The following is a 19,325-nucleotide window of genomic DNA, read 5'->3' as shown; positions in this document are numbered from 1 at the left end:
TTTTCCCCCCCCCCCCCCAAATCAGATCCTGTTTCAGTGAGGAAAATGGTTCTCTCTCCCATCTAGTGGCATCAAGCCATATGTACTTGCTGGTCAGGTTAATCCCTCTCAGGGAAAAAAGACAGAGATTGGAAGCACTGAAATAAAAGTATTTCATGCCTTGTTCCATGGATGATAATGCTGCTCTCTGACTTTATAGGAACTTATGTGAGTGGAAGAAAACCTGCCTTATCCTACAGGCAGTCCCAGGCAGTAATGGAGTTTGTGTGCTTGCACTACATTGTCAGCAGTACCTATGCGAGGGTGATTACACCTAACTCTGGCCAGTGATCCATAAGGGCATGTTGCAGCCCTGGGACAGCAGAAAGGCTGGTGATAGTTAGGGACAGCAGAAATTTCTGAGACGTCCTCTTACAGGATAGCAGAAAGCTTTCAGTAGTGCTGTTCTGGAGTAAGGCTGTTGCTAACTGCAGCCTGACTTGTGGAAGTCAGCATTAAGATTTGTGATGTGACTGTGAAGATTGTGGAGCCCTAATCTGGGGGAAGGACAAGTGCTTGTCCATAGGAGTGCAGATTTTGTACTGCAGTTGGTGGAGAAAGTGAAGCTAAGACTGGCAGCATGATGTCTGCATGTTGGAGAGGTTTCTGTGATCTCTCTCTCAGGGATTGCTCAAATAGATTCCTAGAAGCCTAATTTAATACACAAAAATGAATATTAAAGGCTCTGATTCAAACTGAGAAAAGCATGGCAGATGTGCTAAGCACATCCTTCCTGTCACTGGCTCTTGTAGGACATCAGTGCTTTTGCTTTTTTTTCCAGTTTTGCAGATCTCTGTAATGCTGGATTGTAATTGGATAAAGTGTGAAAGATTCAGTTAAAGTTTTCATATAGCAGTTCAGGACCTGATTTGGAGCATCCCAACTGTTCACTATCACCTCGAGGGTGTCTCAGGTTTGCAAGTTCGTTGGGCAGATATGTGTGCCATGCTGTGGTATCCCCAGAGTGCACTGGAGGGGTCTGGACTGCTGTCTCCATGCTACTGGCATAGCAGGGGTCTGGCACGTGGGGGCCTGGCTCCTTCAGCTCTCCACACTGCTCTGCTCCTCCATCTCTCTGCTGTGTGGGTTAACCAATTTTATCTTCTCCCTCCCGCCCCCCTCCTTCCTTATGCCTTCATTTTTGATATTTCACAGTATTTCACAGATGGTGATAAAATAAAATGCAGAAGTGGGTTAAATTATTTTCTAAAAAACTCTGAGCATTTTTAAGTTTCTAAAAATGGTTGAAGCAGCCACTCTGCAGTCTGAAGCCTGGGAGGCTGCTGGTGCTCGGCTCTGCTGAGTCTTTTGCTGTGTCTAAATGTGTGCCTTGTCTTTAGCCTTTGGTGCGGAGGCATGAGAGGGAAGGGAGGCAGTGGTGGGGGTGCGTGTCACCCACACGAGGCAAGGAGGCCGCTTCTGCCGCAGAGTGCTAGCAGCACTGACAACACTTGGCTGTAGGCGACATTTGGAGACGAGCTGTAATGGTCGGAGCTTGGGAGAAGCTGTGAAGAGCTGCAGCTTCCAGGAGGCGCAGAGATAGCACTGTTAAGCTTTTTTGTTTATTTCCATTACAACAACGATGGGTTGATTTCTGCAAAACCGACTTTGTGGGCCTGTGTTGGTTGAGAGCACTGAAAACTGAGTTTGAGGAGATAGGGGGAGCTAAAAGGTTGTAAGCACTTCAGTTCCCCAGTCTCTAGTACTCCACCTCTTTCTAAGGAAGCAAGTATAAGAAACCTGCAAGCCTGATCAGAGATTGTGGGATATGTCCTTAAAAGTGGAAAATTTTCTTCTTTATACTAATGGCCAGTCCTGAGACTGATGCTTTTAATTTGTTTAGAAAAAGATAATTTATTTGCAGCTAGTTCAAAACTGATACAAAACACTCTGAAGTACTGAAGAGGATCATAGCCTGATACAGGAAAAAGATTCTGGAGAATTAATCACCTACTGGCTTGCCAGACAGCCTCCTGTGCTCTGAGGAGCAGTGAGGGCTCCTACTTCACTTTGGTTTGATAACATCTCTTTTATATGAGTCCTGTAGGACACCAACAGGTAGTGCCACAGCCTGACAGCAGTAACCTTCTTGAGCTGTGACGATGAACTGATTTTGCAGTCAGATCTCCAACTAAACCTTCAAAAACACCACCAGCTGGGTTGCATGCTGGTGTTGATTGCTTCTTAGCTGCTGGAGTTTGTTCATGTGTGAGAGAGCATGTGCTTCACTTCATACTGATCCTCAAAGGGGTTCCTGAAAATAAGTCTCCAAATCTGCAAATACCTTTTAGTGTTGTCCTGATTTACTGGAATAGAATTTTAGACTCCGTTTTCTGTTGAGGAAAACTGCAATTCTGTAAGGGCTACAACACACTGTTTCATGGGAACAAAGTGACAAGATGCTCTGCTTTTCTTTTTGGCCTGCGCTTGTATGTGATGATCAAGGTCTTTAGCAGTTTTGACATAAACATGTGCAGAGGCTGGGGGAAGTGGAAACCCAGGGCAGTTGATCCCAGGCTGGCCAATCAATGATAATTATTCTATACCGTAAATGTCATGTTCACTATCAATTGGGGTGTTTGCTGGGGATGGACTTTCCTTCTTCCATGGCTGTCATCTCAAGGGGGACTTGTCTACTGTCCTGCCCCTGAGGCCTACTCCTCCACTATATTGGTCAGGTATAACTCTGTGTACTTTATACTAATACTGTTATTAGTATTTGTTTGTATTATTATCTTATTAAATCTTCTTCTATTCCAACCCATGAGTCTCCTTTCCTTTTCGTGATTGCCCTCCCCCGGTGAGAACAACTGTCTAAACCATGACGAGTGTCCAGTGATATTACTCACTGGAGCAATGATGGAGCAGGGTTTTATTTATAACAGCATGCATGGATCTGCACTTCTTTTTTTTAATATATAATGTTGTGAATGAATTTTGGGAGGAGGGAGGAAACAATCTGTTCAAAAGCTGTGTGGTAAACATTAAGAGAATTGTGCTGTTAAAGAACGTTTGGGGGTTTTTTCCTCACTTTCTGTTTTTTCTTTAGATTTCTTCAAGTACATCCCATTCAAGTCCCTCTGATTTAACAAAACAGTGTGGAACATCAGCGTTATTTCAGCTGGCAGAGGTAATATTAAAACACTGGTGACTACTACAGATGCAGTGAGGTGGAGAAGGCAGTGATGTTGATTGCCGAAGTCTGGAAGGCAGAACAGTGCTACAGTTATAATTACACTGTTGCTTATAGAAGCATAAATTATTGTGGCTTGGGTGCCACAAGTTAAGATTTCCCCAGACTAACCATCAACTTTGAGGTTTCTTTGAGGTCTGTGCTGCAGCTGAGAGGAAGTACCAGTCCCTGGTGGCAAAGGGACTTTCAAATTACCATTGAAATTGCTTCAGTTCCTTGGTTTAGGGTTTTGACTGGTTTGGCCAGGGGCAGGGAGTTGAGAGGGGGGGCTAGATTAGTCTGTTACTCAGATTAGGACACTGCCATTACAAATTCTTGATAAAGATCCTTAACCACTTTTGTTTATGTTTGCTTTTCATGCCTACTGTTTTTTTGAAGTAGGTAATAATCAGGTCAATAACTTCTATAGAAACTGCTGTGGTACTCTCACCAGATTCTCCTTTTGGCAACAGTTAAAGCCAATGGCCTCTTTTTTAAGCTTTCCCAATCTTAGCCCACTGGTCATGTGGTTAGTCTTTGAGCTGTGGGATAGAGAAACTCCTGATGTCTGGTTTAAAGCAAGCCTCTTGCTTCTAGTTTTGCTCCAGGTGGTTGGTTGGTTGACATTTGTTTTGAAAACAAAATAGCACTGGGAATTCAGCTTGGGGGCTTTGAGAGGGGGAGTAAGAAGAAGAAAAAGCGTGTCGTCCGAGGGGCAGCTACTTGGTGCTGTGAAGGACTGCCCTCTGTAGCACTGTCAGCGTAGCTTACTGGTGATCCAAAACCGAGAGGATCTCCCAAGTCAATGCTGCAGGAACATGGCAGTTTGAGGACCTTGGTACAGCTCTTTTGTTTTTTTAGTATCGCTGTTCCTCAGACAGTATGAGGGTTTTGGTTTCCATTAATGTTATCTCCAGGAAGAGATAACCATGGCAACCACTGCTGCTTTTCAGTTCTTTGCAAAATAAGTCTGTGACATGAGAAAAAAGATTTGGAAAGCTTTTTTTACTACCCTCCTAATTATTTTGCACATTGAAGTAAAAGAAAATAATCTCAATAACTTAGATTCATTTAACTTCCCCCTTCCCTACTCCTCCTTCGGGACTATTTGGAAAATGGGGGAAAAAATTGTATATAGGCATGTTTGGGAGTTAATGGAGTATAGATGTGAGATTTCAAGTAACTTGTCTGTGGCAATAGAGTGATGTACTGTATTGTTCTGTTGCACTTGGAGTATTCTGAAAGTCAATCTAGCGGTAGGTTTCCAGGTTATATAAAAGGCACTTGAAGCACCATAGAAGCATCACTGAGATCAGTTGGAGTCTCTTTCTATTGGAGCAGTAGAGCCCACCAACATTACTATAGCACTTAGCCATCATCATGTCACATCAGCTTCATTAGGGCTTCAGCATATTCTTCAGTATTGTCTTGTAGCGCAGTTTGCTTTCCTGAACTAAGATGCCAGAGAGATTCCCTGTGTAGTGCTCCTGTTGATATAGGTAAGTAATAGCAACAGTTAATGTTTGTTTCATGGGGCTGTTTTTAAATCTGTTGTAGATGTGCCTTGCTTCGGAAGGAGTAAAAGTGAAAGAACCTGGGAAAACAAAAGTGGAAGCACTGGAAGATGTGGGAAGGGAAGTTCCAGAGGAAATGGAAGTAGAAAAACTGGAGAAAACAACAATAAAAGACTTCTGTAAAGGAAAAGTAGAACAATTGGAGATAGAGAAAATGCAAAACCGAGATGAGACAAAAACTGAGGAATCAGAAACTGCAAAATGCAGAGATTTTACTAGTCTTGCAATGGAGAGCAATCCTTTTGAGAGAAATGTTAACTCAAAGGATCACATATGCTGTTCTCCAGAGCTTTCAATGGCTGACATGAATATCCTCGGGCTAAAGCCAGAAAAGATAAAGAAGAAAAAGAAAAAAAATAAGTTGGACCGGCACACAAACGAAAAATCCACCCCCAAGAAGCCTTGTAAAAAGAGGCAGTCCTCTGAGTCGGACATTGAAAGTGTGATGTATACGATTGAAGCCGTTGCAAAGGGGGACTGGGGGGCTGAGAGACTTGGGGAAACTCCCCGCAAAAAACCTCGCCCTGTTTCAAATGTGAAGGGAAGTGTGTTGGATACAAAATCACCAAAGAAAAAAGTGAAATCGAAAGAGAAGAAAACATCAAAGGAAAAACCCATGGAGACCACCAAAGAATCAAAGCCTCCCGATTTCCTTAGTATTGCAGCCAGCAAGGAAGTACCCTGTGAGGCTTCTGACAGCATTAAGGTGGAACCACTGACCCCAACGGAGGAGGTGGTACCCCAAAGCTTACCAGAACAGGTCAAAACTGAGGACAGTGACTGTGTTAAAAAGATAGAAACCTGTGGCTCCAGGAAATCGGAGAGATCTTGCAAAGGTGCTCTTTACAAAACTCTGGTGTCAGAGGGCATGCTCACGTCTCTGCGTGCTAATGTAGACAGAGGTGGGTGCCTTTGAGTGTGTCATTTACAGCATGAGCTGCGGAAGCCTATCTGGAGTGGGAGGAAAAGCAAAAGACCATATTTAAGATGGAGTTTGAGCAGTGTGTGATGGGAATGCTGTGCCTGGTCACCTGAGGTGCAGGGGACAGGTGGAGGGAATGGGCTCCATGGCCCAGGGCAGGTGGTCTCAAGTTCTGCTTTCTATGTCCATACTTACCTCACCTGCTCTTACCTCACCTCTCCCTTTTTTGTCTTTCATGATCTGAGATTTAGCTTGTTAACCAAAGGCTTTGTCGATTAATTTGTCGGCCTGCTGATACACATATGCAGGACTTGTGTTGTGTGTAATCCTGAACAATTGGCTTGTTTCTGTATGAACAACTCCCATGGTTGTGGTTGTGAGCATAGCTCTCCATCCCGCAAGAGGCAAACATGCTGTGCTTTTGCTTTGTTTGTTACTTTTGCTGTAGGTGGTGAGCAAGAACCCTTTACCTTGTGGAAGGACAAATTTGAGATTATTTCTGGAAGCTTTCAGTCTTTAAATGTATTTTTCTGATTAATAGATTTATATGTGTAATTAGAACAGTCAGAAAAGAAAAGAAATCTTTGTAATTTAGGGAAGTTTATTACTCTAAATCTACTCATCTCTTTCTCTTCCTTTATACCTCAAGAGGCTTTAGAGATAGTATAAAAAACTGGGGGGGAGGGGGGGACGAAATAGTTGCCAATATCATCATTATCCAGTCTGAAATAAATAAATCGATGTTTAATAACTCCTTCAAGAAGGTCAAGCATTGTAAGTTGCAGTACTGAATGGGTACACAAGTTCCTTCTGAGCCCGCTTTGTTTCAGTACATTTTTCTAAAGATGAGAAACAATTTTCTGCCTTCATCCCAGGAAAAAGAAGCTCAGGAAAAGGCAACTCCTCAGATCATGAAGGATGCTGGAATGAAGAAAACTGGGCTTTCTCCCAAAGTGGGACAAGTGGGAACAAAAAACTGAAAAAGACTAAGCCAAAGGAAGAGTTTGGGTTTGGGTAAGTTGCAGCTTAACACTGTTCAAAGTTTTAATTAAGTCAGCCTGGCAACTTAAAGAGTGAGTCTTCCTCAATGCAGCTAGTGAACTGCATCCAGCACCCAAATAATCACAGTTAAACAGAATTCCTGAAAATTACAAATCCTGCTGGGCTTAGTTAAGCTTTAGATACCTGTTGTTTATATACTAAAGTAATTCCTTTGAGATCTTTCCAGTTTTACTCTGTTGTAAACAGATCTGAATGACATTATCTGCTCACTTCTAAAAAGACCACACAATATTTACCTGTTCAAGAGATGGTGAAGAGGGTTATTTGTATTTTCAGAGCACTTCGCAAGCAGTATTTAAAGTTTTGTGTAGGTGTTCAGTCGTCATAAACAGAATTAGACTAGAAAGAATAGACCTCTTTGCCTGCTTGGAGAGTTTGCTTACAGAGGAAGAGTAAACAGTGTTCTAATATTGGCAAATAAGTACGATAAATGCATCATTTTGTCATTGTAGGGACAAGATATTTAAACTGTTCATATGCATTGTGCAGAAACTAAATATGTGCAAAGAATAATTAATGATTACAAATGCATTACAATTTAGCAAGGCCACAGAGAATTACTTTCCTAGTATATGAATAACAATTTTTGTCAAGAGTATTACGGATTTATTTAACTGCAGGCGTAGTTGTTAAATCTGCTTAGCCATTCATACTTACTGGCAGATTCTTAAAGACTTCCAATTATCTGAATTCAGAGGGTGAAAATGAATTAAAAAGGAATAGATTTTCCACACTTCATGCTTAAAATTCTAATGTGTTTCTTTTGTGCAGGCTTGAGGTAGCCTTTTTTGTATGTGAAAATTAGCTGCAGCTCACCTTAGAGCAAAGTTATTAAATTAATGAAAATCCTCAGGTCTTGTTTGCTTGGAATAGTAAAGAAAAACTAATGGAATGCTTCTTGAATTTTTAGTGCTTTGTGTGTAACTTTTGTAAATATTTTTAAAATTTAAATTAAAAGATTGAAAACTTTTCACACCCAATGGTGTGAAATCTAAATGCATCTCCTAGCCAAAAAAAATGTAGTTAAGAACGATCTATTTAAAGTATCTGGGAGAATTGTGTAAATAATTACTTAATTCTACAAATACTGTTCTGCCATCATTAGCTGGCTGGATGGGGAAAATACAGATTTGCCAATCTTACTTCTTGATTAAATTGTGTCTTTACTTCTGAGGTTCAACAAGGCCAAGTGCAAGGTTCTGGGTTAGGGCAACCCCTGGTATCAATACAGGCTGGGGGATGAAGGGATTGAGAGCAGCCCTGTGGGGAAGCACTTGGGTCACTGGTGGAGGAGAAGCTGGACATGAGCCACCAACGTGCACTCTCAGCCCAGAAGGCCAACCACATCCTGGGCTGCATCAATAGAAGTGTGGCCAGCAGGGCAAGGAAGGTGATTCTGCCCCTCTACTCTGCTCTGGTGAGACCCCACGTGGAGTACTGCGTCCAGTTCTGGGGCCACCAGTATAAGAAGGACATCGAGCTGTTGGAGCGGGTCCAGAGGAGGGCCATGAAAGTGGTTGAGGTCTGGAGCAACTCCCTTATGAGGAAAGGCTGAGAGAGTTGGGGTTGTTCAGCCTGGAGAAGAGAAGGCTCTGTCAAGACCTTATTGTGGCCTTCCAGTTCTTAAAGGGGGCTTTTAAGAAAGGTGGGATAGACTTTTTAGCAGGGCCTGTTGTGATAGGACAACAGGTAATGGTTTTAAACTAAAAGAAGGTAGATTCAGACTAGATATAAGGAAGATTTTTTTTTTTTTACAATGAGGGTGATGAAACACTGAACAGGTTGCCTAGAGAGGTGGTGGAGGCCCCGTCCCTGGGAACATTCGAGGTTGGGTGGAATGAGGCTCTGAGCAACCTGACCTAGTTGAAGATGTTCCTGCTTATTGCAGAGGGTTGGTCTAGATGACCTTCAAAGGTCCCTTCCAACCCAAACTGTTCTATGATCCTATGATAAATGAATATTATTCAGTGAACTCTGTAAAGGCAGAGTGGAGTGTAAGTGCTGGAGAAGGTATCCGTTATCCCTGTTCATTGTACTACCTGATCTTCTGGCTACTTAAAGAGCTGGTTTTTACCTCTACCTGCTCCTCTTAACAATTTCTGCTCCCTTCAGCATCACCTTTTAGACGAATTTTCTCTGTGTGTAGAGGGTTCTCACTCCTTTGGAATTATGTCTTTCTCCCTGTATCCTCTTACCTTCTCCACCAGTAGTTTCCCACAGTTCCTGATAGTCCCTGTCAGGTGTGCTTTGTTCATGTGCAGCTCACTCCTCTCCCTGTGTTTATCTCCTGACTGGACTAGGTTGTACGATGCGAAGACCTCAGCTCAGCTATGTCTGTCTAACCAGACTTGTGAGATGCTCTGAAAATTCATGACAATGTGAATGATTTTTTTTTTTTTTAATAATTAATTGCTGACACAGCAATAGGAGCACTCTGCACTGCCTCCGTATCACACAAGCTATAAATTACGAGCCAGGATGGCAGCTTGTCTGCTTTCATGGTTGGGCCCTCTTAATTAGGGCTGCAACCCCTCACATGCCCTCGGGGCAGCAGACAGGCAAGGTGGCAGCAGGCAGTGGGAGAGGAGCTATGGCAGAGTATAGAATTGCATGACAGCTGTCAGAGCAGAAAATCGGCTTGTTTTGTGGTTGTCAGGGAACATCTACGTAGGAGAGAAAGGTAGCAGTACCGAGCACCAGTAATGTCAGATATCTTTGTGGTTTAAAGACAAAATAAAACATAAGCGTGTACAAAAAAAATCCCATAAAACAAATAAACCAACTCCACCATGCACGCAGTCTCTTAAGTGCCAAGGCTGTATTTTAAGATGGAAGATTGCTTTCTGAAAGAAGTCACGATTACACAGATAAGATAAAGTATCATTCTGTGTACCAGCACTTCCAGTATACCATTTGTTTGAAGTGCTGCTTCAGAGAGCAAAGAGAAATGCCACGTTTCTTGTGATTCTTCCAAGTGTACAATGTGTTAGGGCCATCCTGGCAACAGTCATGCCAACTTTTTTCAAGTTCAGGTTCTCCATAGCAAACAGAACTCAGGACGAGTAGAAAATGTCATTATTCCCCTGTCATCGATGGTGCTATTTATAATCTGCCTAGCTGTGCACACTGCCTTTTATTAAAATACGATTCCATCCTGTGCTCCTGCCTGGCTGCAAAAATTTGCTGGAACAGAGTGCATACACAAGCCAGCGTAGTCATTGCAGCCAGAAACGCGGTGCCATACCATCCTGTTCAAGTGGTTTGTTTTCATCTGGCTGTTAGGAACAACAATACCACGTCTGTGGATTTCTTGACTTCTAGATAGTCTAGTTAGTCATTCTGAAGTGTGGGGGGTGTTGGGTTTCATGAAAGCATGAGTTAGTTGCATTTTTCATCTCACAACAAATAAAGTATATGGGAAGAAACTATAAATCCCCAGAACAAATACAAAGCTAATTCCCGCCCCAAAGCATCAGGTTTTAGAATATCCCCAGAAGATTGAATGGTTTGACGTTTTTCTTCTGGTTTCAATTGTTATTTTCATTGTGGTGTGAGGACTTTTATATGAAATTATTTATTAGTTTGTTTATTTATTGGTTTTATTGGGTTTTTTCATTCCTCTCAGAACAGACAAATCTCCCATACGAATCTCTGCAGCAAACAGAGCTAAATGTCACCAGTATGACATTGATTTTTTTTTTTTCTTTTTAATATATGCAGCTAATACAATCAATTTGTACTGAGTTACAAATGCAGAAGCTGGAGTGCACATTTCCATCCCAAAGTTGGATTAATACATATACTAGTTTGATGTTCATGGTGTGAATGCGCTTATCTCTTTCCCCCTCTCTCTTTGTAGATAGTTATGTATATATGCACACACGGTCCTAAATACTATATTTTTTTTCTCCAGAAATGGAGTTACCTTTAATTTGATTGGTTTTGTTTCCCCTTTAGCTTAGCAAAGTTGGAAGAAGAATTTGAAAAGAAATTCAACAGCCTCCCTCAATACAGTCCTATTACCTTTGACAGGAAAAGTTCGGGTGTTCCAAGAAAAAAGAGAAAGGTTGGAAGCAGCTCGTCTGAACAACCAAAATCCAACAAAGGTAAATTACCATGTGCAATACATTCTTAAGTAACGACAACGCTATGCCAACCTCAGGAATTTATATGTGCTTACTTTCCTGTTAGATGTGAAAAGTGTGAAGCCAAAGAAAACATTTTTCTAGCACTGAAGTTGGTTGGTTCTCACCTGGGTTCATTTTCAGGCTGTGCTCTTTTGAATCCTGATTTTTATGCTGAGTAGAACTGGTTAGAGTTTCTACATGAAATATATTCCTCATAGCAAGCAAATTTATAAAAGACATGAGTATTTGTGAGGTAAGTGAATTTGACAGTTTTTCCCAGGAGAAAATGGGGAAAAAACCGGCAGGTGATCAAAAGGTTACATTTAGGCATTTTCCAAAATGTAGTTTTATGTCAGTTTGCATTTCATTGTAATTTTAGGCTCTATATATTATAACATAAGATACCATACGTGTCTGAATGAAACATTTTGATTATTTTTCAATCAGGATTTAACTCTGTATCGTAAGTTTGGAGCATAACCATCCTGACATGATAAAAAAAGTTAGAGGACAGGAAAACCAGTTCTGTATCCAGCTCTGTTGCTGAGGTGCTTGGAGGGAGAAACTCATGATACATTTGGCTGTTTTATGTACAGGCAACCTGTAACACAGAGGCGGTAGAGAAATGAGAATATAGTATGGAACTTTTAGACTGTGGGAGAAATGCTGATGGATAAATACATACCGTACAGAAGCATCACAAAATGAAGGAATGGCATAGCAGTAATATCTACAAGAAAAAAAGATGCTCAAAAGAATTCTTATTACGCGCAGTTCAGTATGTGAAGCTGGTTTCCTTTTCTGCTACTGTGGTAGTTCCAGTGTCTGACAGTTTTTCAGATCTCATATGGCTATTGTCACCAGGTGATCCTGGTTTAGATATATGCCTTTTGAATGCTTCACAAATAATCACATTACAGTATGCAAGATGGAGCAGCTGTTCTTTTCTAGTGCATGCCAATTTTGGTATTGATTTTTGTGTTTATATAATTAGATGTGGAACAGTCACTTTTGCAAAATTAGACTTGTGCTAATACCAACTGAGTTCTGACTTCAAAGGCCTTTCATTTTTTTAATGATATGTATTTAACAGAACTTCTTCAATGAGCATGAATGAGTTGCTTTACAGTATGTTAATGCAGTGGTTAATTAAGCAACATCTGTTGGGAAGAAGATCTCTTCATCTACCGTGATCTGGCAGTTGAAGTCGTAATAGCAGCTCCTTGGATTTCTCGCTACATTATTTACCTGTTCGCGTGTCTGAATGTCTGAAAGTTTTGGAGACCCTACGCTGTTTAGGAATGGCACGCTAGAATGCTACCTCAGGCCAGGTAGCCCAGAACTGCGTTCTGCTTTTGGCTAAGTACACGCACAAGAGCTTAATTTTTATCCTTGTTTACATCACTTAAAAATCTTTGGAATATATTTGGCCATGTCTCAGGGGAAGGTCAGAAACATAACTGCAGGCAGGTTACAAGCCTGATCTAAATAGTTTTGGCACAGCCCTGCAGAGCAGGCCTCTAGCTGACAATAAGGGCTCTTTAAACTAAGCCAGCTGACTTTGCACTGAAGCAGATGGTAAACAGTCACATGAACTTTTCCACCAACTGAGCTGTGGGGTTGCAACAAGCAGCCCCAGGGCAGGAATATCTGATAGTGACACTGCTGTTTCTGTAGTGAACATCTAACCACAGCCCCAGACTAAATCCAGACGGAGCTAGTGATATCTGCTCCTAATTTCAACGTATGTTGAATTCACTGAAGTTAGCTGGGCAGGCTGTCAGCTTGTGTCAGTCATTCCAGCTCCCTGGAGAGTCAAGTTCAGCTCTCAAGAGATAGCTTAAAAGCTTCCTGACAAACCATTTTTCTTTTGGAAAAGACAGATTGCTAAAAAGTAAATATTCCACAGACACGGGTTGATTTAAATTTGTTTCATTTTGTTAGAATGCTTAAAATTAGGATGCAAGTTGTAGATTTGAAATGACCTGAACCAAATTGAATACAAGCAAGTTTACTAGCTTAGTAGGGAAACTGTTCCAGCTGAGCCAAACATTCATTAAGCTGAATCTTCAATTTAATTTGTGGTGTAGTGACAGGCCATTCAGCCTTGTCATGCTGTTGCCTTGCCTGTGAACTGGGACAAGTCGAAAGATGGTTAGAGAATACTGACCTTCAAGGGTGTTAAGCATATATATCTGCATGCTAGGCTCCTGCAGGTGTTGCAGGAAGTGAAAATGGTATTTTGTGCAAAATTATAGAGCTTGGCTTGGAATGGTTCTGTTTGTTGTTGGTGGGGGTTTTTTTGTGTTTTGGTTGGGTTTTTTTAATTTTTACATGTTTTTTACACCATCAGAATGAAACAAAAGTTAACATCTTATTCTTGCATTGTGGTGAACATGAACCAGGAAGGGTCGGCATAGTCTTATGGGCGTGACTGTGTTGGGATGTAGGAGACACTCGCTTTGCTTTGCTGTGCTATGCACTACCATGTCATGTGGAGCTATTGTTGTTGCTTTGTCTCTGTAAAGTAATTAAAAGAGATGTCCAGCACAAATTATGCCTCCTGGTGATTGGGGCCTGTGGATGTTTGCAAACAGCAGCTAATAATCACTGGGTTTAGTGAATGCTCTTCAGAATTCATTCCCTGCCTTTTCTGAAAGAGCATGTGCAGGATCATAAACTTCCTGGGCATTCTCAGTCCTCAGATTAGTACTTTAAATTTGCAGTCTGCAGATCGGCGCCTACTGAATTACATTTTAAATTTGGAAAATAGGTTGGAGTGCTGTACACTAAAAATTCCCCAGGATGTAAAGTGAATAAAAATAGGGAGATGTTTTCGTTTGTTGTTTTGTGGGTGCTTCCCCCCCCCACCTCCTCCCACAACTTAGGGCTCTGTGCCTTAATATGGTTTTGGGTTGGGGTTTTTTTTGAGTAAATGGTGTCAGATTGATTTTCTGTCAATTGCCATTAACCTATATCTAAACGAGGCCTGATCTGCTACCTTACCCAAACAGCCAGGATTGTCAGGATGTTTTCCTACTTCGAAGTGGAAAATCAGCCCAGTGGCTCCTTCCGTTGTGCTTGTCATGCCCAGTCCTCACTTCAGCCAGTTCTTTTCATATAAAAGCACCTGAAGAACCCTGTAGCATGAAAGCTGTTTCAAATCCACACGTGTAAGGGAAAATTTGAACTTTCTTGAAAGAGAGGCAATTTGGTTTTTTTCCCCCAGAGCTTTGCAACTTGTCCTGGTTCTGCTCCTACGGAAATTAATATTGGGGTCTTTCTTCAGTGGGAGCAGGATTGAACAAGCCATAACGCTTTGGCAAATTCTACTGCAAACATTTTAACTGGGAGCATGCACATACAATAATAATGTCACAAAATGGCTGAAAGATACAGCTATACTGAATTTGTGCAGATGGCCTGCTCCGACATTTGCTGGAGCTGTGACTGATTCATTTATTTTTTTCTTCTTTGCAGTGGCATATGTGCCAAAACATCCCACCACACAGAAGTCAGCAGTCTGCAGTGAGTCACTAATCTGCCTGTATGCAAAAATGAGCAACAGGCACAGTCATTATTTCTGCCTTGTGCTGTGAAGAAATGCTCATTTACACACTGAGCACTTCACTAAAGCTTTCATTTTGGGAAGGCAAGGAGAGGATGCGTTTTAGAGTGTGCTTTTATTTGGGAAAGGTATTGTCCCTTTTGTCTCTGGCCTCTAGGACCAGAAATAAAGCATCAGCTTAAAATGGATGCTTCTTTGTGGCATTCCTTTCAATCTTAGCTTGTTGTTTTGGGTTTTTTTGGATCAAGTCAAAGTGTTCAGATGCCTGGAGATCACATGCTGTAATGTTCCAGAGATCATGGCCTAATAATCCAGCAGCTTCCTCCTGAGAGATGCAGAAATGCACGAACAAATCTGTTTGTCTCGGTTTTCTTGCAATCATGTTGAAGCGTTCCTGATTTGATCAGGCCCTTTCAAGTAGGGAACTTTGTGACAGCAGAGGGGGCATATGGCTAGAAATGTGGAGGAAATGCAGTTATGGTTCGTTACGTGTGGTGGGTTCATTTTCTTGCCTGCTGCTTCCCCAAGCAGCCGCTGTTGGCTGCAACAAGTACTCCCAGGAGGAAATCCCTACTGCCCTCAGCGAGCACAGTGAGGAAGACAGGGATTAGCAGGTGGTTAAATCCTGTGGCAACTGCTGAAGTGCTTGGGAAGGGCAGAGCCATGTACAATGCTCCCACTAAAGAACGATGAGCAGGAGAAAAGGGCTTACTTTACGCTTACAGATGGCTGTATAACAACAGCAAGTAAACTAACATCGGAAGCTTTTTTCAGCAGTCTATAGGAAAACACATCCAAGGTCTGCTGCCTAAGCCTTTTAGGTTACTTAGTTTTTTCAGTAGTGGATTTTCCTGAGGATTTAATGTTGGCAAGAAGCATTTGTTTGAGATCTCGGAGTACTTGCCTGGTGTCCCCATGAAACAGGTGTAAACTTCTGCATGGGTGTGTGTGCCTAAACAGTGCCCCTGGGGCACCTGCTCCTGAGGGCTTGAACAGGGGTGTTGGCTCTATCCCAGCTAAAAGCAGCACATGATCTCAGGAATGCACCCTTGTTCAGCCTTTCCTACATGTAGGTGTCTTCTGTTCCAGACTGCATTTCGCCATCTCCATAATGGTTTAGTTCAGTTAATTTCTATTAAAAGAAAAGCTCTGTTTTTCATACTTGAATATGCCATGCAAAGATCCTGTATTTGGCAGTTCGTTGGCTTAAGCTTTAATCTAAAGGCAAGATGGGATGTGGCTGTTTTCAAAGAACCACCAGATAGTCTATTCAGTAATTACTAGTATGTGCAATTGTAATTTGGCTTTTCACAGAGGACAGTGAGCCTATCATTTAGTTAACTTTTAATTAGTACAGGCAGGCAGCGTGAATGAAGTTTCTTGAGTCAGAAGTTATAGTCTCAGGTCTGAGTATGACATCTTAACCTATTTAGCTATTAGCTCATCTTCTTTCACTGCATTCATGGCAAAAGGATATTCAAGTGTCAGTGGGCACTGTCTCCCAGGATTAACAGCTAAAAGGGTAGGAAATTAGAAGTTTCCTTATGAAAAGGCAGCTTCTCTTTTGACCCTGCTGAAGTCAATGCCCTTGGATTTTCCATTTGGGAAGAAAATTTTACATGCAAGTGATGTGTGCCTTGGAGTACCCTACATGTCACAGATACAGTTAATTACAAAGGTGCCTTGGATGGCAGAAAAAAGATGGAAGACACTGGTTTCCTTGTTCATGCAGCGCCTGTCATCTTTTTGTTTTCATCTCAGTTTTTAATCTCAGTTATTTTGCTTAGAGGTGCTGGCGCTGGCTGACAATCTATGATGCTGATTGAAATGGTCTATGGTGTGTAGGTTGAGCTGTAGAAGTGGAGACTTCTGTGATACTGTGTAACGCATTGCTTATTCCAAGCACCTGAAAAGCTCACTAATTTGCGAATTAAAAATAAATGAAATATCACAAGAATTATCTAGTTCTGTGCCTCTGTCTTCTGTTGTGGGAAGACTTGTCTGTGTTGATGTGGGTGAAGTGTTTGACCTGAGTCTTCAGAAAAGCTCACTTTTTTTCAATTAGGCTTTTCTTCAGCCTGCTTGAGCTTTTTCATTCCTTCTTTTGCATAACACTAGATGCTTATCCAACTCTGTGTTACTCAGGAAGCTATTGTAAAATTTGCAGAAGGACACTTAAATCATTTTGAGTTTTATTATGGCCTCTTCTGTTGAACTTTCTGATATTTTCCATACAAGTTCTAGTGAAGTTTTTCAGGTTTAAGCTGGTTTTGCCTAAGATAGTGTCTTGCTTGGACTTTATTTGGTTTGCTTTTTGAGTTCTAGATTTTTCAGGACATTATTAACCTTTTACCAAAGTTTTCATTTCTGCAGTAGTAAAAAAGAAGCAGCAGTGAGCCACAAAGCCAGCAAGTACAGTATCTTAGAGGTGCCTTCTGTGGCTGTTTCTGGCTGGATTTTAGCTTTCTCTCAGTAATTTTCAGTATTCAAACAGCCTAGTGTACATGAATGGTTTTCCCCTCATAAGATTAGATCCTTCTTCCATGTGCTACACACTTTTCTCCTTCTTTCCCTGCATATAGAGGGTCAGCGATGGCAAGTTGCAGATGTTTGATGTAGACTTACCTTGATCTTACATTACTACACGGTTGCAGTTGTCTCGGTAGCCGCTGCGTGTCTGGTTCCTTTTTAAGGATGAGGAGGAATGGAGGAGGCTGGTGTTTGTGGTGGGTAGAATCCTGTTCCAAGTCAGCTGCAGATGGGAAGGCCACCCTCCTGTTAAGCTGTCTTGTCACCTGCAGTGCATCGCATTTGTGTTTGGGATGATCTATTCTGAGCTAGCCTGAAGACTTCCTTTCCTGCTCTATCTTTAGAAATAAGATTTTAAAGGTGCAGTTTCTGAAAGGTACTCCATAAAAATGGCTTTGCAGAGTAGGGATTATGCATCTGTTACATCTTTGGTCTGTGATGTCTCTGTTGCTCCTGGATCACTGTTTACTCCGTTAATGGGACTAAGGATAACTTCTTGATGGCCTCTGCTAGTGGCATACTTTGTGGCCTGATGTCATATAAGATGTCTTCTGAATACTGCTAGTAAACACTCTGCTGTCAAAGTAGAAATGATGCCATGAGCTGGGCATAACCTCATCTTCCTCTCCTGGAAGCTTTTACTTCTGCACTTAGTGTAAACTCATTTCTGGTCACCAAAAAGGTAAAGGTATCTCTTGCATCCTGTGGTAGGTAAGGTAAGGCGTCCTGGCTGGTAGGTAAGTACCCATCCTGTCACTCACTCACTCTCTCCCAGTGGGATGGGGAAGAGAATTGGAAGGGCGAAAGCAAGGAAAAAACCTCATGGGTCAAGACAAAGACAGTTTAATAAGTGGAGAGCGGGAGAAAGAAACAAGTGGTGCAAAAGCCAGCACACACCACCAACAAACTGATGCCCAGCTGGTCCCTGAGCAATGGTTACTTTGGAAAAAAACCTCTCTTCCACAGGTTTGTTGCTGAGCATGACCATTACGTGGTATGAAATACTTCTTGGTCAGTGTGGGTCAGCTGTCCCAACTGCGTCCCCTCCCAAACTCTTGTGCACCCTCAGCCTACTCACTGGGGTCGCAGAATGGGAAAGAGCCATCTTGGTGGTCAGTAAACACTGTTCAGCAGTAACTAAAACATTGCTGTGTTACCAACACTGTTTTGGTCACTGGTCTAAAACACTGCACCATGCAGGCTGCTGTGAAGAAAGCTTACTCCATTCCAGCCAAACCCAGTGCACATCCAAAGAGTGCATATATTTAAGCAAACAAGCAAGCAAACCCCTTGCTTTGTTGTATGGCTAAGCTTTCCAAACGTCATTGTTCTCCAAAATGCTCTGTATGCACTTAAGCACTGGGAGCTGATGGGTTGAAGTACAGCCTGCTGAAAGCCTCCAGAGTCCATTCGGGGCAGAAGGTCAGGTTTTGTGCTTCGCCATGAAATGGCATCCTGCATTAGTCAAAGGGGAGGCTGTATAGTACGTACTATGACTGTTGTACTCTTTTTTAAAAAACTGCTAATTAAAAGTATGTATTATTAATGTTGTCTGTAGGTTCATTCCAGTCTCAGAAATTCTACAAAATTATCAGCAAATGTAAGCACAGAAAGCAGAAGCGTAATGTTCCGGACACAGGTACTGGTGCATTAGTTAGTTAAGATTTTTGGGCCGCCTTCTCTCTCAGTTCAATCTCGGGGAAATGCTTCCAGACAGAGGCTACTCAGCTCTCTAGTCTTTGATTGCTTTGGTCTCTTATTTCCATGTCTACTTTGATTCCATTAGCCCCTGGCTTCAGTTGATCATATTACCTTATTGCAGAATGATGCGGTTTTGTTTTTAATTGGCGTCTCCCGTATTTACAGTTTCCCTGCTCCAGATGCCATGCAGCAGAGCTGACAGAGCAAGGGCACTTCTGCAGTTGGCCCTGAACTCTTTATCTTCCATAACTCATAGCCCTTTAGTCCTTTAATTCCTCTTAGCTGCATCCCTTCTGTATCAGAGGCCGTATTATTTATCCCTTTGCTAGAGCATTTTTCCATGTCCCTATCTCTCCTCCCTGTGATTTCCTGCTGTCTGGAACTTTGCAGGCTGCAGCTGGTCAGGATGTAAGAGCTTGTTTCTGCACCAGCTCTGAGAAATACTTACCTAAACCAACACTCCCTCTTTAGAAATCTTAATCAGCTTTCTATTTGCCTCAGATTGAAGATAAATTCAACAGGTTTGTTAAGTTATGCCCTGGACTTGTTCTACCTGCTTTCTGCTGGTAGCTCTCCAAAGCCTTTTTCTTGGTACAGTATTGTGGCCCTGCATATGTACATACTTATAACA

At 41.9% G+C, this 19,325-nt stretch overlaps 1 protein-coding gene across 1 annotated transcript in view; it reads left to right on the top strand.

Moving 5' to 3' along the window:
* LOC104544182 (HMG box transcription factor BBX-like) overlaps nt 1-18,632 on the top strand; it is a gene marked incomplete at its 3' end in the record, with an annotated part of 126,335 nt that extends 107,703 nt beyond the window's left edge. Inside the window, exons 8-12 of the mRNA XM_010188979.1 lie at nt 3,089-3,169; nt 4,769-5,687; nt 6,583-6,721; nt 10,727-10,875; nt 18,552-18,632. Coding sequence (XP_010187281.1) covers nt 3,089-3,169; nt 4,769-5,687; nt 6,583-6,721; nt 10,727-10,875; nt 18,552-18,632 — 1,369 coding nt within the window. The remainder of the gene's footprint in view (nt 1-3,088; nt 3,170-4,768; nt 5,688-6,582; nt 6,722-10,726; nt 10,876-18,551) is intronic.
* Between the last annotated feature and the right edge of the window lie 693 nt (nt 18,633-19,325).

This window comes from Mesitornis unicolor, unplaced genomic scaffold (assembly GCF_000695765.1).
Source record: "Mesitornis unicolor isolate BGI_N332 unplaced genomic scaffold, ASM69576v1 scaffold22927, whole genome shotgun sequence".
NCBI lineage: Eukaryota > Metazoa > Chordata > Aves > Mesitornithiformes > Mesitornithidae > Mesitornis > Mesitornis unicolor.
The sequence above is the reverse complement of the archived record's forward strand: the minus strand, read 5'-3'. Positions and strand labels throughout refer to the sequence as shown.